Source organism: Hermetia illucens, chromosome 5, assembly GCF_905115235.1.
Source record: "Hermetia illucens chromosome 5, iHerIll2.2.curated.20191125, whole genome shotgun sequence".
NCBI lineage: Eukaryota > Metazoa > Arthropoda > Insecta > Diptera > Stratiomyidae > Hermetia > Hermetia illucens.
The window spans coordinates 10,000,001-10,021,050 of NC_051853.1; the positions used below are offsets into that span (position 1 = coordinate 10,000,001).

At 44.8% G+C, this 21,050-nt stretch overlaps 3 protein-coding genes across 4 annotated transcripts in view; 1 reads left to right on the plus strand and 2 right to left on the minus strand.

Moving 5' to 3' along the window:
• Positions 1 to 9,829, minus strand: part of LOC119658295 (thioredoxin reductase 1, mitochondrial-like) — a 19,743-nt gene extending 9,914 nt beyond the window's left edge. The window contains exon 1 of one of the 2 annotated variants that reach the window (XM_038065593.1): positions 9,671 to 9,829. In XM_038065593.1, the coding sequence (XP_037921521.1) occupies positions 9,671 to 9,689 (19 nt within the window). In that variant the 5' untranslated portion in view covers positions 9,690 to 9,829. Of the gene's footprint in view, positions 1 to 9,026; positions 9,160 to 9,670 lie in introns of those variants that run through there. The other variant, XM_038065592.1, reaches the window with a different exon arrangement.
• Positions 9,426 to 19,028, plus strand: LOC119658297 (C-factor). Its single transcript, XM_038065595.1, has 5 exons — positions 9,426 to 9,579; positions 18,111 to 18,162; positions 18,220 to 18,410; positions 18,465 to 18,614; positions 18,674 to 19,028. Exons 1-5 carry the CDS (start codon positions 9,454 to 9,456, stop codon positions 18,896 to 18,898), a joined length of 744 nt encoding a protein of 247 aa, XP_037921523.1. The 5' UTR covers positions 9,426 to 9,453; the 3' UTR covers positions 18,899 to 19,028.
• LOC119658294 (endoplasmic reticulum membrane-associated RNA degradation protein-like) overlaps positions 19,000 to 21,050 on the minus strand; it is an 18,840-nt gene continuing 16,789 nt past the window's right edge. Inside the window, exon 4 of the mRNA XM_038065591.1 lies at positions 19,000 to 19,162. Coding sequence (XP_037921519.1) covers positions 19,024 to 19,162 — 139 coding nt within the window. The 3' untranslated portion in view covers positions 19,000 to 19,023. The remainder of the gene's footprint in view (positions 19,163 to 21,050) is intronic.

The window sequence follows — 21,050 nt, forward strand, 5'->3', positions numbered from 1 at the left end:
AATCATCCAAATGTTTGATTTCTTGGAACACTGATTAGCATAGCATGCCCATTTCAAAATCGTTTGCTACAGAAAGTATAGCTCACGCCTCGGATAAGAATAATTATTTTCATTTCAATTTTTTGCTACTAAAAATACATTTGTTTATTCCTGCGTAAGCAAATCTCGTGCCATGGAATGCATTTTCATGTGACATCATCACGAGAAAACTTACACAAAATTTTCTGACCTTTTTCCATTATGCAAATTAGCAACCGCGAAGAAATCCCGCATCCCGATATAAAGCTGTGTTAGTGGCTGTCAAGACAGTGCTAAATCGGTTCCTTCGAAAATTCACGGCGTGCTTGGCTAGGTAGGGTAGGTATCAGTAGCCGCTCCGAGGAGCCCAATTAGCGCTGTGGTGCGGTGTTTTGATGTCACAAACTCCTAAGACTGTGACTGCTGTTATGAGAGCAGGGAGGCAGCAGAGTGCAGCCGGCTCAAATCTTCATAGTCAGTCTGTACCATTCGCGAAGGAAATCAGTGATGCCATCCTGTAACTAGAAATCTGAGGTCTGGAGGTCTGGTCTGGAGGTACAGGCGCTCTCGTGATCGGTATATATTATAAACAGACCAAATCCTCCTTGAATTAACACAGGTGGTAAGCCTTCGCCATCTAAGGCCCGCGACTGCTAAGTAGTGCAAGTAGATTCCGCCCCTGACATTCGTCAGCGAGACACCGACTGTACCCTCCGAAGGGTCACTGTCAAGAGCCGCCAAGCCCCGCTTGGCCAATCCGTCAACCCGCTCATCCCCCTCTATGTTCATATGCCCGGGAACCCAGAGAAGTGCGACCTGGAGCGTGCCGCCAATACTATTCAGCTCGTTTCTGCACTGCTCCACCATCCTGGAGGATGTCGTCACTGAGTTCAAGGCCTTAATGGCCACTTAGATGTCGGTCAGATTGGCTATGTTACGTTTGGGGCTCGAATCATGCTCCAACCATCAACAGACTTCCAATATCGCCAGTACTCCGGTTGGAAAACATTGGTGAACCTTGGGAGAACATACGACTCGGTTACACTCTGTATTCGAGAAAATCCTGGCACGGACTCCAAAGACCATCTTTGATCAATCGGTGAAGAATACTGTGTCACAACCAACCACAATACGCCGCCGGTCTTCCACTCTGTCCTGGTTGGAAAGTCCACAGCAAAGTTTCTCGTGAAGTTCCAGCTTATGTGTGGCATAGTCTGTGGGGAATGCCCAGATTTCCCAAGGTACCTCGTCTAGGATATTACTGCGGCCGTAGGGCTTCGCTGTGCTGCATGCAGACCTACGTAGTCTACGCGCTACAACGTATTTAATGTGAAGGTCTGCGGGCGGCGTGCTTGAAAAAATGGGGCTTTCCCTGCAAAGTGGCAGCGATAAGAGTTAAGGGTTTTATTCCGAAACAAAAAAAAACCTCTGAGCAATAATTCGTCCGGCTTTGCCGATCGTAGAGAAGGAGGGTGGTATCTCAGAGAAGCAGTAACATGAGATATCAATGGAGACAAAGTATTTGAAGATTTAACCAAATTAGACAATAGCTAGTGAATATCTTTATACAATTCTTCCTGGAGAGACTGACTATTCGATTAATCGATCTAAATCGTATCGGAAAACCTGTGGGGTTCCATAACGATCTATCCTCGGTCCTCTTATGTAGACAATAACGCATAATGTTATTTTAACGTTACAGCTCTCAAAAAGGATGATCGTAGTTTGCTTCGCGGCTGGCATCAGAGTGATCAGATGAAGAACCTCACAAACGAGACAATTTGAGAAATTATATCCTGACTTGCCAATCGCTAGTCTCGAACTTGCAGAGCATAGAACTGATGTAATCACGAAACGAGAAAAGAAAGTCTCCATATATTTGCAACCAACGCTCAAATATCTAGGACTCATGATTGAACAGAAAATAAACTTTAAGCCACATTTTCAAAATTTAGCAACAAAAGCGTCTAGAATAAGTACATTTCTGGGAAGAATGTTGGAAAATATTTGCAAAGCCATCGATTCCTTATCTTGACATTTATGCAGCTCCTGTCTCGGCCTTAACATTGGAGCCCATCCCAATTAAGCGTTTCTGCCATATAACATTCGATGAAACACCATATTTAATAACAAGCATATTCCCCATCGGCATCTTGATTAGACGATGCACGTAAAGGATGCTGGAACTACTGAAGTATCCCAAGTGTTTCGAATAGGGTTGAAGGACGGCATGGAAACGACCTAACGCAAGTCTTAAACGAGCACGAGAGGAATCACTTCAGGCATAATGACCCTCATACTATCTGACATACGAGATAATTGGGGAGAATCTAACTCTGCTTTTATATCCCAAAGATTAGACGCACGCAAAGCGAAAGTTGTAGCTATCGTTGTTTTCACCAGGGAATAGCGTAGAAAAATTCATAAAGGCAACTTCCAATGGTCTAAGGAAAGAGAAGCTTAGAAAAAAGATAATGAACACCAAAACGAGCTGGCTAAATATCAGGGACAATAACTGGCGCTCTGCGGTAATGGAGATGAAGATTTTGCGTTGGATCAGTGGCGTAAGGCATGATGATAACCAAATTGAGGACACCCAAGAGCGTAAAAAACTGCGAGAGAGAAGCGCCTTCGATCACTGATCAGAGCTAATTTGCTAAAATTAGTCTGAACATCAAAATCGATGGGAAACGACCAGAACGGCCAAAGTACGTGTAAAATGTCCTCAACCTGATCCTAGCTTTGTTTGAAAACAATCGTCACTACTGACTGTATCAAATTGATTTGGTTGGGTGAAAAAAGTAATTAGGAGAAAGAAACTACTTTTAACAATTTGAAATACCCAAACCTGATTCATCTTTCTTACTTCTTCTTATCTTGAAATACATTACAAAAGTTTCCTTATCACCTCCTCTCTTTCTTATCAAAAATCACCCGTGACTTTCGATCTTATAGTCGATGCAAAACGCTCCACTTTAAATCTCGATTCGAATCTTTCCTTGTGATAACTTAGCCAGTAATAGAGTTAGATCGCTCCAATTTTCAAAAACAATATATAAGTAAGAAAATGATAAAAAATCGCCGTAAAGAAGGGAACAACTATTTCCCGAAATACGGACATAATTTACGGCCATAATGAGAGGACCTAGCCAAAGAGAGAAACATTTATTTTAACCTAAACTCAAACTTGCTCGCAAATGTTACTGGCATTGCTTGCTATTATCTTAAATTTTAAAATCGCTTTTTCTCTGGCGAAAATCGATTACAAAGTGTGTAAATTTAGACATCGTTCGTGTTGTACGCTAAATTACGAAAACTATACGGAATATTATCCCGGGAAATATTTTGTATGCACCATTTGAAAGAAACACGCAAATTTGGCAATTTTATTAGACTAGATGCTTAGAATCAGATTGCGTCAAATGTGAACGGTATGACTTTTCAAACGGGCCAAAAAGACGAAGACGGAAGTATGTGTTCCTATGTGAGATTGGAATTACATTTGGAGGGAGTTTTATGGTTGAGGTAAAGCCGTCATCAAAGAGCGGTCGAAAAGTTGGACCCTTCTAATAATAGGAGACAAGCAAGATTTGATGTAAGAACCAGTTCTGTTGGTTCCTTCGAGGTTCAATTGGTATTGCCCCAGAATTTACAGCATAAAAAGGGAGAAAACACAAAAGAAATGACGAGTCGTACGACGTAAAGCAAGAACGTAACAATATTAATGGGATTCACGGTATCAGAACTTTTTTTTTCTTTGCCGATCAAATTTGGTATTAATTTTTTTATTTAGAAGAAGTAGCATAGGTTCGATGAGCTAACTTTCAAATTCAAACAATGCAGTGGCATACCGGGTGGTTCCAAAATATTCAAGAATTCATCCGAATAATTGACTGCGTTTTCTTCATTCGTAACAGTATCAATGGATTTGAATGGTATCAAGTCACCTGGCAATTTTTGTTGAATTAGAAAATGTATTCATCATCTTGCATCTTTTGGTTCCAAAATTGCGCGCACTCTTAACCAATTATGCTTTTTGTAGTTTTGATGCACACGCATATTTATGCTAAGCGATACCTTCTGAAAGTTTCCTCACAGAGAAGAACTTTTCAAATATGCATTAATTTCATCAGCTAGAGTTGATCTAGGAATAACGGACAACGTTTCTCGAAAATCACCAGATAGTAATATTAATGCATCACCGAGCAACTGTTTATTTTCACTTAGATATTTCAATGTTCGATCCAATGCTTCCGAAGATTTTTTATGGGCCATCGGACATTCATCCCACAGAATAATTGCAGCTTTCGAGATTTTCGGTGAAAAAAATGAATGCCAAATTTGATCGGCGCAACAATTTTCACCGCCAAACCAAAAGGGGAAGTACTGATACCGCGGATTCCATTAATACCAACAGACATACCATTTGAATTCAAACGTCTTCAATTTCACATGCGTTTCGAGAAATGAGCAAGGGTTCTTGACGTATGGGCGACGCCAGGGCGGAAGTAAAGTAGTTCGAGCAAAACAAATACATGTCTGCACGCTAAATATTGGCATCCTAACTGGAAAGAGCCCTTCGGAAAAGGTGCATTGATATCTGCGCTCTGCAAGAAACCCGATGGTCTAGTGTCAGAAGTTGTGACTTAGAACGCGAACGCGGTAAAAATGGCTACAAAATTTTCTGTTTTGGTAACCCACACATTCAATACAGTGTTGGCATTGCCATCTCAGAGGGTTTCCGTGGTGCCATTAAAGAAATGGAACGATTTGATGACCGGCTGCTGAACCTCACCATTATATCATTGATCGCACTATTCACTTCTTCCCTACTGCGTGCACATCACAGACAGGTCGATTTGATTCCGAGAAAGATGCTTTCTGGCAACTCCTGCTGTTGATGACAATATCATCATCATTGCCGAATTAACCCACTGATAAATCAGCGTGAGGAACGCACTGGCCCGCCACGTATTAAATGGTGACGATTTCGTGAGAAGAGAGAAAAAATAATCTCACTTCGCGATTACCAACCATTACAAATGTGGAAGAATCGTGGAACCAAATTAAAGACACGATCCAAAAAGGGGCCACTGCCAGGTAAGGGGTACATCAACCGAGATACTTGGCTTTGGAATGACGACGTTGAAATGAAGTTCCGCGAAAAGAAACGCCTCCACCACAAGTTTCTCAACGATAAAACAGTGGAAAATTGGCAAATTTATATCAATACATACCGGGAAGCAAAGAAAGAGATCGTTGTCATCCGAGCGGTCCATTAAAAAAAATTTTACGATAAATTGGACACTCGGGATGGAGAGTCGATCTGTGTCCGAGTGACCGAGGAGAATCTTCATAGTGGTGGCACCGGGAGACGCTGTTCTCACTTTGGCTTGCCGGCCTTGATGCAGTAGGCGAATGCTCCAAAGGCCTAATCAGGGCGATCAGACCCGTGTCTGCACGGGGAATCATCTGAAGTGGCAAATTGGTCACGAAACCTTACCAGGGGTATACTAGTACCATGGGAACAACGATAGCTCCTGGACTCTCATACTTCGGGTGAACTCCCGTTATATGTGAGTACAGCTCCGTTATTTGCGGTAGGCCCCCTAGTGGGAGTTTCACGGGGGTTGTGGTTATGCTCAAGCGAGAAGAGACCTTCGGGCCTCGACGTGGTATTGCTTTTCAACACGGGTGCCGTACTCCTTAGTTCCGTAGAGATTTAGGTAATTCTTGCATCCACCAGTATGAATGCTAAGCCATGCACCTGGTATAGACTGGTACGGTTGTTGCTTGTCTCAGCGGAGCTCTAATTGTGGTCATAAAATCAATCCGTGTGTTAAGAGGACCGAGGATTAAGTCGCAAGACAGGTGTTCACGTTAAACCCTCAAGGACTTAACTTGTAACAATCAGTTTGCCTATCTACTTCCGCTGTTAGATAGACTGGCGTGCACCATGATGAAATCCATTGAAAGTCTACCCCAACATTCGCGTACTGGTCTGGTCTAATAAAAATGTATCGTTTGTCCCGAATTTGCGTTTGTTATGTGCTAGGAAGCAAAGTGATTTCCCAACAACAACAACAGAGAAATGGACATTTCTTTCTTTTAGAAATTAATTCAATTCCTAGGAATATATTGGGTTGGGGAAAAAGAAATTTTGTCAATAGATGGCGACACTTAAACATATCTTGTGTTGTACTTATCGCACCGGTTCATACTATACGGCGATTTGAAGACGACAATCTGTGCTTCAAGTGTCTCTTTGACAGTTTTATGATCGTACTTTTCAGTCTCAAGTATAGGGCGTCAAAGATAGAGTCCCCCTGGGAGGTAAAAATGCAGCGAAGACGTCCGAAAAAATTTGTGAAGTTTCCGATACTATAACGATTCGCACAGCACGGCGTTGGTTCGATCGATTTCGTTCTGGTGTAGTGGATGTCGAAGATGGATAGTGAAGGTGGATAATGAAATTGCCTTCTAAATGGCAACAAGTTTCCGAATAAAACGGCGCATATTTGACTTAAATCGGATAATTCTAAGTATCTTAAATAAAGCCTCAAATTACGATCACAAATACGACATTTCCCCAACCCAATATTATAGCGGCCATCCAGTAAACCATATGCTCAGAGTAGGTTTCTTAGTCAACCAAAAAAATGAAATCTGCTGTTACCGGCTTTGAAAATATAAACGAAAGGATATGCACTCTGCGTTTGCGAGGCAAATTTAGAAATATAAGCCTACAGAGGAAACTGCAGGGTCGGAGACCTTCTACAATGTAATTGAGCAGACCCTCGAAGCCTGTCCCAAGTATGATACCAAAATCATACTTGGAGATTTCAACAGTCAAGTAGGTATTCCTTGGAAACTTGGGTTCGTAGCAAGAAAAATTGCGAACTCTTGGCCGCGTTTGAGAGAAGAATCCTCCGAAGAACTTTTGGCCCCCTACATGAGGATGGACGATTCCATAGCCTACACAATGACGAAATCTATGAGCGATACCATGACCGTCCGGTTGTGGATAAAATCCGGCTCAATAGGTTACGGTGGGCAGGTCACTTAATCCGTATGGATGAGGATGATCCCACCCGGAAAGTCTATAAGGATAATATCTATGGTAGAAAAAGAAGACGAGGCAGACCCTGCCTAAGATGGAGCGATGGCGTAGGTCAGGACGCCAGATAGCTTTTAGGGATATCGAATTGGTGGACCTCGGCGCAAAACTGGGATGTCTGGAGTTCCTTATTAAGGCAGGCCTAGACCGGATACCGGTTGTTGCGCCGTTGATGATGATGATGAAGGAGGGAAAGAGCCCGTATTCAGGCGATACGTCGGCTCCCATAGCTTACATAGCGATACCAATGACAACGGGCTGCGGATTATTCAGTTAGCAGTATCACACGAAATCGTTATTGGAAGTACCTGATTTGCGCGGAAAGCAGTCCACAAACATACATGGGCCTCTCCAGACGGGACCACTTTCAACCAAATTGACCACGTGCTGATTAAACGCCGCCACCTCTCAGCCTTGATGAATGTCAAAACATATAGGGGGCCAATATAGACTCGAGCTCGAATTACGACTCCACCTAGAATCCCCTCTGACAATCAGGTGAGAGTAAATACTGAAGCCATCCACAACACAGCACTCCGCGACACCTATAAGAGGGAAATGGATGCCGCAATAACCGCCGATCCACGGAACCCCATATCGATCGCAGATATCCTCATTTCGGATGTGATCAAAATGCATCACGCTCGCAGGCCGACGCAACATCTTTGTTTCCATTACCGCAAGACGCCGTTCATTGTCTTTGATAGTCGATCAACACCAGAACTATAGAGAGCAGCAGGACGGACGAAATTGCGGTAAATTTTAGATTTAAGACGTTCGCTGATAAGAACACCAAGTGTGGAATGCCACTTCATCCAGGTTGCGTTAATGCCTAAAGCAATTTCATTACGCAATTCTCCATAGAGACTAGAGGTCTATGATGAAATCTCTCGAAAGTCTAACCCAACATTCGCGTCCTGGTCTGGGGTTCACTTCTAATAAAAATGTATCGTTTGTCCCGAAATTGCGTTTGTTATGTGCTAGGAAGCAAAATGAAAGTTTTTAACACTTCATGATTCCTTAATTCCGATTTCCCAACAACAACAAAAATTACAGAAGAGTCGACATTTTTTCCTTTTAGAAATTAATTCAATTCCTAGGAATATGATTCAATTATATTCCTAGGAATTGAATTAATCCCAAGAGTGGTTGAAGATGTAATTATTACATCTGAGGCTAAAGTGTGCTGATCATGATATGATGTCAACGCAGTAAAATAACATCAACTGCGTCACGTTTAGTCATTCTTTTCACAAAAGCAAGAAAATGGTAATCAACGAGCCGTGACTGACACCAAAAGAAGTCATTCTTCCCTAGCCTACCCGCTAAGAGCTGATAGTTTGCGGATATGTACCATCGTCAAGCACCTCAGTTTCCTCTTGGTCTTCCGCCTGTTTATCGGCTTCCTCAGTCTCTTCCTTTCCAACCGCTTGTTCGCCTTCTTCATCATTTGGATTCTCTTCTGCATCCATATTCACTATTGTTTTCTCTTTGAAGATTGAAGACAAATTTGTAGTAAATAACGCTTGGCTGATGTCTCCCTACAACTCCCCCTTCCTATTTATCATCCACCAAAAGAAACTGGCATTTAATCACCCAATGGGAAACTAGGATATTCTCGTAAACTACAAACGCAAAAAGTTGCAAATTACACGGAACAGATAGTGCTCAACGTAACCTTGACGTTAGCATTGAAAAGCCGACATGACGGCAGAAATAGAACGACAACTATTTCACCACAGTCAGTCTAGGAGCGCCATCCCGCAACAGTCATACGCCATTACTCAGCACAATTCAGGAAATCCATGTTTCCTATTATATAAGCCAACGGTCTCGGCAGAACCGGCTTTCCTGGTCGCGTGCAACGGAATCCATCCAGACTTTGTCTCACCTTTTTGGCTGAGGCTGCTTCCAAACCGTCGCAATTGCGATAAAACTCGCTCGCGCGGCACGAACAGGCGCCTACATAGCGAACTCGCCGACCTGAGAATGGTCATCACTAGGCCGAACTGCGGTGCCTCCGACTCAACACTCCACGCGCTCCCCTACGCAGCAGCTCTCGGCAACTTCCAAGTCTCGCTCCACGTTGGCAAGCACGCGTACCCGCGAATATTATAAAACCGAAACTAAGTCTATCGATCAACACTAAAATTGTGCAATTGTCAACTTATCCCACTAAAAAATTTACAGCCGAGAATCGCGTTCTGTTGACAGCCGACGACACAACCTCAAATTGTCACTTTCGTTGGCCAGTTCCGCCCGCGTACTACACAGTTCGGCGCTCAACCGACCCAAGCCAATCGACGTTTTCGGGAGTGATGAACTCGATTTTGATTACTGGCTGCAACCGCGGCCTGGGGTTGGGGCTTGTGAAGTCGCTGGCGAAATTGCCGAAGCCCCCGCAGCATATTTTTGCAACATGTCGAGACGCCGAGCAAGCCGTGGTGAGTACCAATGTCCAGTGTCCACGCTAGCCAGCAGTTCCGGCCGCAAAAGCTGGAAATTATGAAATAAAGTGCGCCTGGAGGAAAGTACCTGTGTTAATGGGAGCCATTGTTCCTTGTTTTCCGATGTAAATTGTGTCTGAATTGCGAACGAGAACAACTAACTAGACGCGGACGAGCAACAACCGGTCCGGCACCTAAACGAGAACTGACAACTCAACTTTGCTGTCTGCTCCCAACGGCGGTCATTAAATACTTTTGCTCGTTGCTAACTTGTGTTTCTGGCTGTCGAGGTGAAAAACGGGAAAGGGACAGGGAGACCTCAAGTGACGGGTGCATGAAGAGAGTGAGAGGTTTTCTCCTGTTGCATTTAGACGAGAACGGTTTCTTATTGGGATATGTGTTGCCGTCCTAATGAGAAAGTTCTCATTTGAGCTAAAGCTGAGAAACCGGTTACAGGTTAGGAAAAATGGAGTCCAATTGGCAGTTAAAGGGGTCATCCCGTGTGAAGGCCGGTTTTTTTGCCTTTTTTGAAAAATTATTTTGGAGGACTGGATAAAGATAGAAACGTGATTTTTTCACCATATGTTTATTGATATTTCTAGTATATGTAGATATCAGCTTGATATCGTAGCTAGTTTTCGAAATGCGCGTCAATTTATGCACCCATCTCCAAAAAAAGGTGTTTTTCTGCTGCCACGCTGGAGGGCGCTGTGTTCATCTGAGGAAAAAAAACTAAACGGCACTTTTTTTTTTGGATAGGGTAGGTGAATGCATTTACGCACACAGTGTTGGACTCCCGATTCGGTACGTCGTCGGACTACCAACTAAACACCTCCCCATCATCAGAGAGCTAGCCTGGAACCGTTTGTCACATTACTTCGGGCTAGTCCCCGAACTCTCCCGCCTTGCGGAGCCTTCAAATTAGGGAATTCCTTTCACCAACGGGAGGGGAGAGGAGGAAGGGAACTGTCAGTTCAAGGAACCCCCTGCCATCCGGCTCCTCCACCGGTCGAGTTCTATCTGCTTAGCAACGAGAAAGGCCCGAACGTAATGGGCAACACGGTTCCAGCTGTCAGCAGTCCTCAGCATCTCTTCTACAATGTTGTCTGTGTTTAAATAGAGCTGCTGACGAACCCCATCCCACCTTCCACAAGAAAAAAAAGTGTGGTCGGCATCGTCCACAACTCCATTGCAAAACACACAATGCGGAGAACGCGCCTTTCCAATCTTGTGCAGGTAAGACTGAAAATTTCCATGCCCACTTAAAAATTGGATAAGGAAATAATCAGTCTCACCATGCTTCCGATTCAGCCACGCACCTAAGTTGCCGATGAGCCACGCAGTCCATCTGCCTCTAGTTTCATTTTGCCAAGAGAGCTGCCACTGGTCTAGAGTGTGTTGCCGTTCTTCGCGAGCAACCACCTCCCTTGCGCTTGTATACGGCCTGACGCTCCCTAGCAAGAAGGGCAACGGGGATAACTCCCGCGATCACCATCACGGCCGGTTCAGAGACTGTGCGGTACGCCACCCATAAAGCTCCCCGTCTCTGTACTTGCGCGAGGCGTCTACGATATACCTCCTTGTTAAGAGCGGCAGCCCATACCTCTGCACGGTAGAGCAGGGCAGACTGCGTTGAGCTCATCAGGAGACGTCGCCTACTAGACGTAGGACTCCCAATGTTTGCCATTAGCCTACTTAACGCCGAAACTCCAGCCGCAGCCTTGTTTGCTGCTGCTTGGATTTGCTCAGAAAAGCTCATCTTTGAGTCAAGAGTCAACCCGAGGTACTTTACCGCTGATTTTGACTCGATTATCGACTCGCCGAACGATATGGGACGCAGGGTCGGAATTTTCTTCTCAGTCAGGATGACTACTTCGGTTTTTTTCCAGTGCAAGGTTGAAACCATGAGTAGTCATCCATCCGCTTACCCGTCGCATCAATATGCCGAGTCTGCTTTGCGCCTGTTCGACAGTGCGTCCAGCAACAAGCGCTGCGACATCATCTGCGTAGTCGACCAGGCGCGACTCCTCTGGCATGTCGAGTTTAAGCAGACTGTCATAGGTAGCGTTCCAGAGATCCGGCCCTAGGATGGATCCCTGTGCTACCCCCGACGTGACCTCCATCCACCTTTGACCCTCTAGTGTTTCATAGAGCAGGGAGCGGTTCCTCGGATAGTCCCTCAAAATCCGTAAGAGATAGTTCGGCACGTTGAAGGTGTTGTCTAGTATGCCTAGAATGGCTATCCATCTTACGGAATTGAAGGCGTTTCTGACGTCAAGCGTTACGAGGAGCACCACCCGTCGAGTTCGGCGGCTATATACCTCTGCTCGTCGAACGGCGTCCACGACCTGCATGACAGCATCAATTGTCGATCCCCCTGCCCTAAAAAAAAACTGCCGGGGAGATAAATCTCCGGCAGCGCGTATCGTTTCAGCGAGTCTACTTCTGATGAGCTTTTCGAACACTTTCCCAGCAGTATCAAGCATACATAATGGGCGGTATGAAGACTGCAATTCGGGATCGCCTTTCCCTTTAGGGATCAGCGCAAGCCTCGCAACTTTCCAACGAGCAGGGAAAATACCTTCTTTCAGGCAAGCGTTGAATGCGCCGAGCAGTAGGTCTGGCCGGTGTTGGAATACCAGTTTGTACACCTCTGCTGGAATACCATCGGGTCCTGGCGCCTTCTTATTTTTCATAGAGAGGACTGCCTGTTCCAACTCTTTTACAGAGAAAAGTGGACAGTCCTCTGCGCTCTCCGCGCCGACGTCACCATCCCATATGGGGTTTGCAGGGAAGAGTGCCCTCACAATGCGGTCCATCTGCTCGGTCTTAAGTAAACAGGGTTTCCGCAGAGCCCCGATTTTTCGGGTTACAAGTTTGTAACCGAGTCCCCACGGATCCCCATTCACCTCGTCGACCAGCTCTTGTTTATTGCGCTGCGGAGTCTCCTTTTGGCTGATTTGTACTCCATCATTATGGTACATGCCTCCTCCCGGTCGCCTAGACGTTGTGTTAAGCGGCGGAGCCTGTGACACTCCTTCCGGAGCTCTGCGATTTCCACTGTCTACTTAATTTTTTGGATTTTGGTGTTTTTTACGGCTTTATTTATGGATAAAAAAAACGACCCGTCTGATTGCAATTATCCTAGTTTGCGGACCGTAGAAATATGTATTAAAGAAGTCGTGAAAATTTCAAAGAATTTTGTTGGATAGATTTTGAGCTATGGTGGCAGCCGATTTTCAAGATGCAGTTTCGAGAAAAACGCATTTGAAAATTTAAACAGTAAAATTTTAACTCACCAATAATCTGCTATACCTGATCCATAGAGAGCACCCTCCGTTTCTTCAAAAAAGTCTTGTAAGGCCGATTGTTGCTCTCTGGTTTCAATTCTGGCTCTTTTAGCGAGGTCAGTCGATCGCCGTTCGGACCGCCAAATTCGCGTTTCATTAGGCGGTCGGTATAAACCTGACATATGTGACCAACTTGACATCCCATTGGCACTAGGATTTTGAGAATGCCATTGAATCCTTCATTAAAAATAATTACAGCCAGAAAAGTGGCTATTTCTACGATCTTGGCCCCAGAATGAAGGTGTTTAGGAGCGAAAGTCCAGATCAATGCATTTAACGCCTCATTGTTACTCTGGGTCTCTGCTCCTAAACATCTGTTCAACAGATCATATCGTGACAAATCTTCGTAGATTGGTTTGATGACTGTTTGAACTTCTTCAGTCAAAGGGGCTTTCTCGTGGTGGAAACTATCCAGTTCTCCTTTAGCTTCCGCTTTGCGCCATTTGCACCAACTGTCCTCGCCTGCTGGACAATTTTCATGCTGAGGATTTTCGTCTGTAGAACATTTATGGAAGAAAGTTGCCCAAATTTCTTGCTTCATTCCTTCCATCGAATTTGCGTGTCGACGAATAGCTAGCGCAGAAAATGTAATGAGGTCCTTATCAGTAAGTTTTCCAGGCCCTTTTCCACCATTGCCTTTGTGATTCTTGTTTGCATTTCTAAGTCGCGTTCCCATTCTTTTCTCGACATGTCCTACGCATTCCTTTTTTACTACTACCTATATTTTATTATTTGCAGAAATTTGCAGAAATACCGGAGAAGACTCCAGCAAAATCCAATATACAATATACAAAACTTGTCGCAATTGGAACATCCATGTTCATGCTTGCTAAAAGTTTCTTTGTTGATGTTGATGCGAAGTCCTTTTTCTTCTCTGATAAGTATCGATTCCCATGAAATACTCGTTTTTTAGTGCGAGTATGACGTTGAACGGGATGACCCCCTTAAGGTTTCGAAAATCAGCTTACTGCCAGCCGCATCAATTGAAATGAAATGAAAAATGTGAAATTCCTTGCATCCTGTGGGTTTCATTGCTTTTTTGTGGAGTTTAAGGGGAATTTTTACCCCATATATATCGAAGGGTCTCGATTAGTACTTTCTCAAGCAGATGTTGGTTTTGCTATCGACCAGTGATGTGACGTCATTGGAAGAAAGGGAGGCATTGTTTCCCCTACTCAATTAAAAAAAAAAATACGGTGACAGAAAAATAACAGAGGAGACTACTGTATAAATCATCACACAGCTCAAAATATCGCTTCTTAACATCAGTTTGACAGAGCAACAGAAAATGACCTCTTAGCAAAACATATTCCTTGAGAGTCATTTTAAATCTGTCTGTAAACTGATCCACTGAAAAATTCATTTCGTTGTCGAGCGTCCATCGTTAATTCGTAAATTATATGGAGCCAATGGGAAGAATTACATTCTTGTGGAGGTGTTTTCAGATTTGCCCCCAGAGCGGCAGAATTGGTTTCTAATGAATCGTGTGGTGTATTGGTCCGATGGAATGTATTGTTTCAAAGTTGATTCCACAATCAAACGCTTTCTCTAGATCTAGAAATGCAATGTAAAGAAAGCGATGCTTCTCACGGTGTTTCTCCATGAGTAACCACGCAGCGTTTATTGCATCAGTAGTTCCGCAGTCCTTGACAAATCCGGCTTCATTTACGGTTATTTCAACGATTTCGCGAATACGGTTGTCAAGAATGCGTTCAAAAATCTTTATGGTATGGGAAAGAAACAGGATCGGACGGTAATTTGAACATTCTCCTGGACTACCTTTTTTTTCCATATTGGAACTGTGGTACTTTTTTGTCAGTCAAATGGTGTTCTTCCTTCCTGAATAACCCGGTTAAAGAATTCACTGAGCCGCAGTGTTGGGTCCCAGCTATTCGCTTTTCAGAGTCATTAACGCAACAGAAGTGTTCGATATCCTGTATTTGTTCATGTCGGCTTTTTGCACGTCGATACAGATCTCTCTCGCCATCCCGGGTGTCCAGTTTATCGTAAAGATTTTTGTAATGGTCCGCTCGGGTTGGTATTCTTATAAATTTGCCAAAAGGGGCGTTTCTTTTCACGGGCCTTCATTTCAATATTGTTATTCCAATGCCAAGTATCTCGGTTAATGTACCGCTTACCTGGTTTAGTGACCCCGAAGATAGCAAAGACGGCTTGGTGGATCGTGTCTTAAATTTGGTTCCACGATTCTTCCACATTCATAATGGCTGGTAATCGGGTAAGCGAGATCATTTCTTCTTTTTTCTCACGAAATCGCCACCATTTAATGCACGGCGGGTGGCTTAATTCGCAGGACGATAATCAACGACCGATGTTGAGGTGCGATGGTTTCATAGGGAACGGCTTTGCAATCAATGATGCTCGATACTTTGGAGGACGCTATCTTAAGCACAGATGGGCGGATCCTGGTCGGAGGTGACTTCAATGCTAAGTCACTTGAATGGGGCATACCTCACACAGACTCCAGAGGAAAACGAATTCTAGAAATTGCGGCAAGAACAGGGCAGGTAGTTCTAAACACCGGATCCACCCCCACGTTCCGACGCCCGGGCTGCGAGGAAAGCATCCCAAATGAAACCTTCGCGTCGGAATCGCTGGTGGACGAGTGGCGAGTTCTGGAAAATTTCTCGGCAAGCGACCATCAATACATTGCCTTCGAAGTAGTGGACACAGACTCTCGATGTGCGCCACCCCGGCGCTCTTTCTGTGCATGGAATGTCGCGAAAGTACACACCGGGAGGTCTGTCGAAACTCTTGGAACAGGTAGCGCCGCGCTGGAAGGTACTCCTGCGGGCGGTGGCGCTGCAGTTGACACTGTCGTAAATTCAGTTATGAACCTGATAACGACGGCCTGCGATGGCAAAGCTTCCATGTATTGGTGGACAGTGGACATCGCAGAGCTCCGGAAGGAGTATCACAGGCTCCGCCGCTTAACACAACGTCTAAGCGACCGGCAGGAGGCATGTACCATAAACACGGAGTACAAATCAACCGAAAGGAGGGACCAAAGAGCAAAGCGGGCAGGATCTGGCCGATGAGGTGAATGGGGACCCGTGGGGACTCGTTTACAAACTGGTAACCCGAAAAATCGGGGCTCTGCGGAAACCCTTTTCACTTAAGGCCGAGCAGATGGACCGCATTGTAAGGGCATTATTCCCTGCGCACCCCGTATGGGATGATGACGTCGGCGCGGAGAGCGCAGTTCTCTCTATGAAAAGCAAGAAGGCACCAGGACCCGACGATATTCCAGCAGAGGTATACAAACTGGTATTCCAACATCTATTGCTCGGCGCATTCAACGTTTGCCTAAAAGAGGGCACTTTCCCTGCTCGTTGGAAGGTGGCAAGGATGGGCTGATCCACAAAGGGAAACGCAACCCCGAATTACCGTCTTCATACCGCCCACTATGTATGCTTGACACTGCTGGAAAAGTGCTCGAAAAGCTCATCAGAAGTAGACTCGCTGAAACGATACGCGCTGCCGGAGATTTATCTCCCCGGCAGTTTGGTTTTAGGGCAGGGAGATCGACAATTGATGCTGTCTGGCAGGTCGTGGACGCCGTTCGACGAGCAGAGGCACATAGCCGCCGAACTCGACGGGTGGTGCTCCTCGTAACGCTTGACGTCAGAAACGCCTTCAATTCCGTAAGATGGAAAGAGATTCTAGGCACACTAGACAATACTTTCCACGTGCCGAACTATCTCTTGCGGATGTTGAGGAACTATCTAAGGAACCGCTCCCTGCTCTATGAAATACAAGAGGTTCAGAGGAGGGTGGAGGTCATGTCGGCAGTAGCATAGGGATCCATCCTAGGGCCGGACCTCTGGAACGTTACCTATGATAGTCTACTTAAACTCGACATGCCAGAAGAGTCGCGACTGGTCGGCTATACAAATGATGTCGCGGCGCTTGTTGCTGGACGCACTGTCGAACAGGCGCAAAATCGACTCGGCATATTGATGCGATGGATAAGCGGATGGATGACTACTCATGGTTTCAACCTTACCCTGAAAAAACCCGAAGTAGTCATCCTGACTAAAGAGAGAATTCCGACCCTGTGGCCCATATCGTTCGGCGAGCCGATAATCGAGTCAAAATCAGCGGTGAAGTACCTTGGGTTGCCTCTTGACTCAAAGATGAGCTGTTTTGAGCAAATCAAAGCAGCAGCGAATAAGGCTGCAACTGAAGTTTCGGCATTAAGTAAGCTAATGGCAAACATTACGGGGTCCTACGTCTAGCAGGCGACGTCTCCTGATGAGTTCAACGCAGTCTGTCCCGCTCTACGGCGCAGAGGTATGGGCTGACGCTCTTGGCAAGGAGGTATATCATAAACGTCTCGCGCAAGTACAGAGACGGGGAGCTTTGCGGGTAGCGTCTGCGTACCGCACGGTCTCTGGGTGATGGAGATGGTAATCGCGGAAGTGATCCCCGTTGCTCTTTTTGCTAAGGAACGTGAAGCCATATACAAGCGCAACAGAGATGAGCCAAGGGAAATTGTTGCTCATGAAGAACGGCAACGCACCCTAGACGGGTAGCAGCTCTCTTCATCATCATCAACGGCGCAACAACCGGTATCCGGTCTAGGCCTAGGCAGCTCTCTTGGTAAAATGAAACTAGAGACAGATGGACTGAGCGGCTCATCGGCAACTTAGGTACGTGGCTGAATAGGAAGCATGTCTCACCATGACTATTTCCTTACCCAATTTTTAAGTGGACATGGAGGTTTTCAGTTTTACCTGCACAAGATTGGAAAGGCGCGATCTCCGGATTATGTGTTTTGCAATGGAGTTGTGGACGACGCCCATCACACTTTTTTTCTTGTGGGAGGTGGGATGGGGTTCGTCAGTAGCTCTATTTAAACACAGGGGATCTCTGTGCAGACAACATTGTCGAAGAGATGCTGAGGAGTGCTGACAGGTAGAGCCGTGTTGTCCATTACGTTTTTGCAAATGTTTTCAAACCATCGATTAACTCAAATACTTGCTTCCGAAAGGCTGAAATTAATTTTTCTGCGACACTTGATTTTCTGTATAAAATCTGATACTTTTTAAATTAGAAAACCTTAAATATGCTGCTTTGCTGTCATTGTTAAAAAAAACTACCCATTTGTTAGTACTCTAGTGTGGGGAAGCACTAATACCAAATGTTTTCTGCTTTCAGGAATTGAAGCAGTTTGCAGACAGTTGCAAAAATGTTCACATCTTGCAAATTGGTAATAGTCCTGATTCCCCCGGTCGTATAATTAATTATTTCTACGTATTTCTTTCAGATTTGCTTAATTTCGAGGCATATGACAATTTATTAGCCCAAGTATCCTCTATTGTTGGAGATAAAGGCCTAAATGTGTTGATTAATAATGCAGGAGTAGCGCCCAAATCAGTAAGAATTAATATGACGAACCAAAAGGACATCATCAACACATTGACTACCAATGTCGTAGTACCAATCATGTTCGCAAAAGTATTTTATATTATTTCCCTAAATGAATGTGCAATTACTTATATACTCCAATAGGCGTGCATCCCACTTCTGCAAAAAGCATCCGAAATTAATGGTTCAAAGTCCATGGGAGTAGAACGTGCTGCTATAATCAACATGAGTTCAATTTTGGGATCAATCGAAGCAAACACAGACGGAGGCTTGTACGCATACAGAACATCAAAGGTATAATTCAACTAATCGACACAAACCCATGTTGCATGATTTGCATTTTATTTTTCAAGGCTGCCCTCAACGCTGCCACCAAGTCCTTAAGTATTGATTTAAGTAAAAATAAAATTCTCTGTATGAGTATGCATCCAGGATGGGTGAAAACTGATATGGGAGGCAAGAACGCACCTCTTGACGTAGAAACTAGTTGTGGTGGAATGGTCAAAACAATAATGGAGTTAAATGAATCCCACAATGGAGGATTTTATCAATATGATGGCAAGAAGTTGCCATGGTGATGAACTCGTTCGTAAGGGCAAAGCCTATTAGTGGAAGCTACGTGAATGTTGTCTAACGCTATACAACAATTAACTAGAATTTATGTAGTAAAAAATTGAGATTGTTTTCCAATAAAAGCAATTTATTAGACTAAAATCTTTTTATGTTTATTCAACAACTCATAAAATTTCGAATGCAGAGCTTCGCATCTTTCCCACACGTTGCTGGCTTTATTGCAATATTTCGACATATTCTCCGCAAATTTCAAAACATGTTTAAGACATCTGAAAAGTAGAAAATAGTCTCCATTCAATTATCCTTCCATTAGAAGTATAATTTTATAAAGTAATTAAAATTTAACAGCTTTCATGGTTAGAATCAGGACCCTACTGCACCCTATTGTGGAAGGGTCATCAATGTTTACATTTTAATATCTGAAACTTTTGCTTTAAATTACATTCAGGAAGCTAGATGATCCGGTTTGTTCTAGCGTCAGCATTGATAGCCGGGTTGAAATCCTCTGCCTCTTATATTCAACGGGGGTAGGTTACAAGTATCTGGTTCAATAATGAGAATTTGTCGGCTCTCCTCTATTCGACCTCGTATTTAGTTGATGTGCTTTTTATCTTCTCAACAAGAAGACTAATCACAGGAGATTCATCTCCCAGTTGTATGGACTAGCTCCTCCCTGTATTTACCCTTCTTGCATCCCAGTGTAGTCTGTTGAGTAATGTAGGTCACAAGGCGTTCGATAGTAAGTCCGCAGATGCATGTGAGTATTCGTGGGTTTCCAGGTAGGCAATAAACTGGATGTCCATTTTTATATGAGGGGAGCCTCACTTCGAAAGTGGCTATGTTTCTCCACAGTTATAGTTCTTAGAGTGCCTGAGATTACGTTTCTGACGCAAGATGGTACGGCAACCAGCTGTATCATCTTGTAAGCGGTCTTCCCAGGTGTACGTGTCAGTGGGATGTCCATGTTTCTCTCCGCATGGGCGATACGCCGATCCAGGTAAGGTGGTAGGTGGTCGGTTGAGGTGAACGGTTCCTGAGAGATCCCGAATCCAACACACCACTTTGCTGCATTCGTGAGACAGGTGAACCGCGGTTTAGAGAGGTAGCGCGCCTTAAACTAAAGGAAGCACCTGAGTTAGTACGACTAAAGGGACGGACAGACAGACGAACATTAGTTTAAGCTAACTCAGGGGACGCGCAGGTTGGACTACTCCTGAAGGTCTACGGAACCTTCGGCGGCTGCCTGCTGATGGTAGGCAGGCAGGTTAAAGAGGGTAAAGGACGGCTAGAGGGATAGGAATTCCTATGGAGCACGGGGGTAGCGGGAAGCAAAATGCTGGCATTTGCCACGGCTATGGTCCGTCAACACGAGCCCGTGCCTGAATTTGGGGCAAATACTCAAACAAACAAATGGATGCGAACAATAAAATATCAGCACAAACAATAGAAGGCTTGAAAAGTCCAACGCCGGCAGTTTTTGGGAACGAACGAACCGGCTCCCGACCGACGATGACTGGCGACCGTACTGCCTCGGTTGCAGGTGGCCAGGAGGGGACACCTAACTCCATACCAGATCTTTTCAGGAGTTCAGTGCTCCTTAGATAGCCTCCTAATCGAGCGAGATCGCTAGAGGTATGAGGAGTTTGTCAGACAATGACGAAAAAAATTGAAGAAGCCAAGCCCAGCGATGTGATATTGATACTAGATGATGGGTGTAAAGAACGTCAGCGAGCGAACGACCACCCGGGAGCGGCATTTGCCGCATTGAATGAGAAAACAATGGAGTTCTGTGAGTTCATTGAGGTTAGGATGAACATCCACCAAAATATTAGGGCTATGATCGGAGGTATCACAATGGCGTAGGACAGAGCCCAGGAGGAGAAAGGAGCCTGTAAACCAGCCAAGAAAGTCACCCAGGCGACACAGGTGACACCTCCTCTGCAAAGGTTACTCGGCAAGATCGCTGGAAAATGAGGGGATGGGTGAAATCTGTTGGGGTCCAAACAGATCCCCAAAAAGATGAAACGCTTTTCTCCAAAGAAACCGGAGCAAGCATTGAAAACAGCTAAAGATGCCAAAGGCGGTAGCTGTGATGCCTGCAAATGAGGCAGAACATGAAGTGCGAGACACGGAGGCATGAAGCAAGGTTGTCTCCAA

Excerpts from the sequence above, each read along its gene's own strand:
- LOC119658297 (XM_038065595.1), top strand. The coding sequence starts at position 9,454 with ATGAACTCGATTTTGATTACTGGCTGCAACCGCGGCCTGGGGTTGGGG. Across the intron at positions 9,580-18,110 it reads GAGACGCCGAGCAAGCCGTG|GAATTGAAGCAGTTTGCAGA; the intron begins GTGAGTACCAAT and ends TTCTGCTTTCAG. Across the intron at positions 18,615-18,673 it reads ACGCATACAGAACATCAAAG|GCTGCCCTCAACGCTGCCAC; the intron begins GTATAATTCAAC and ends TTATTTTTCAAG.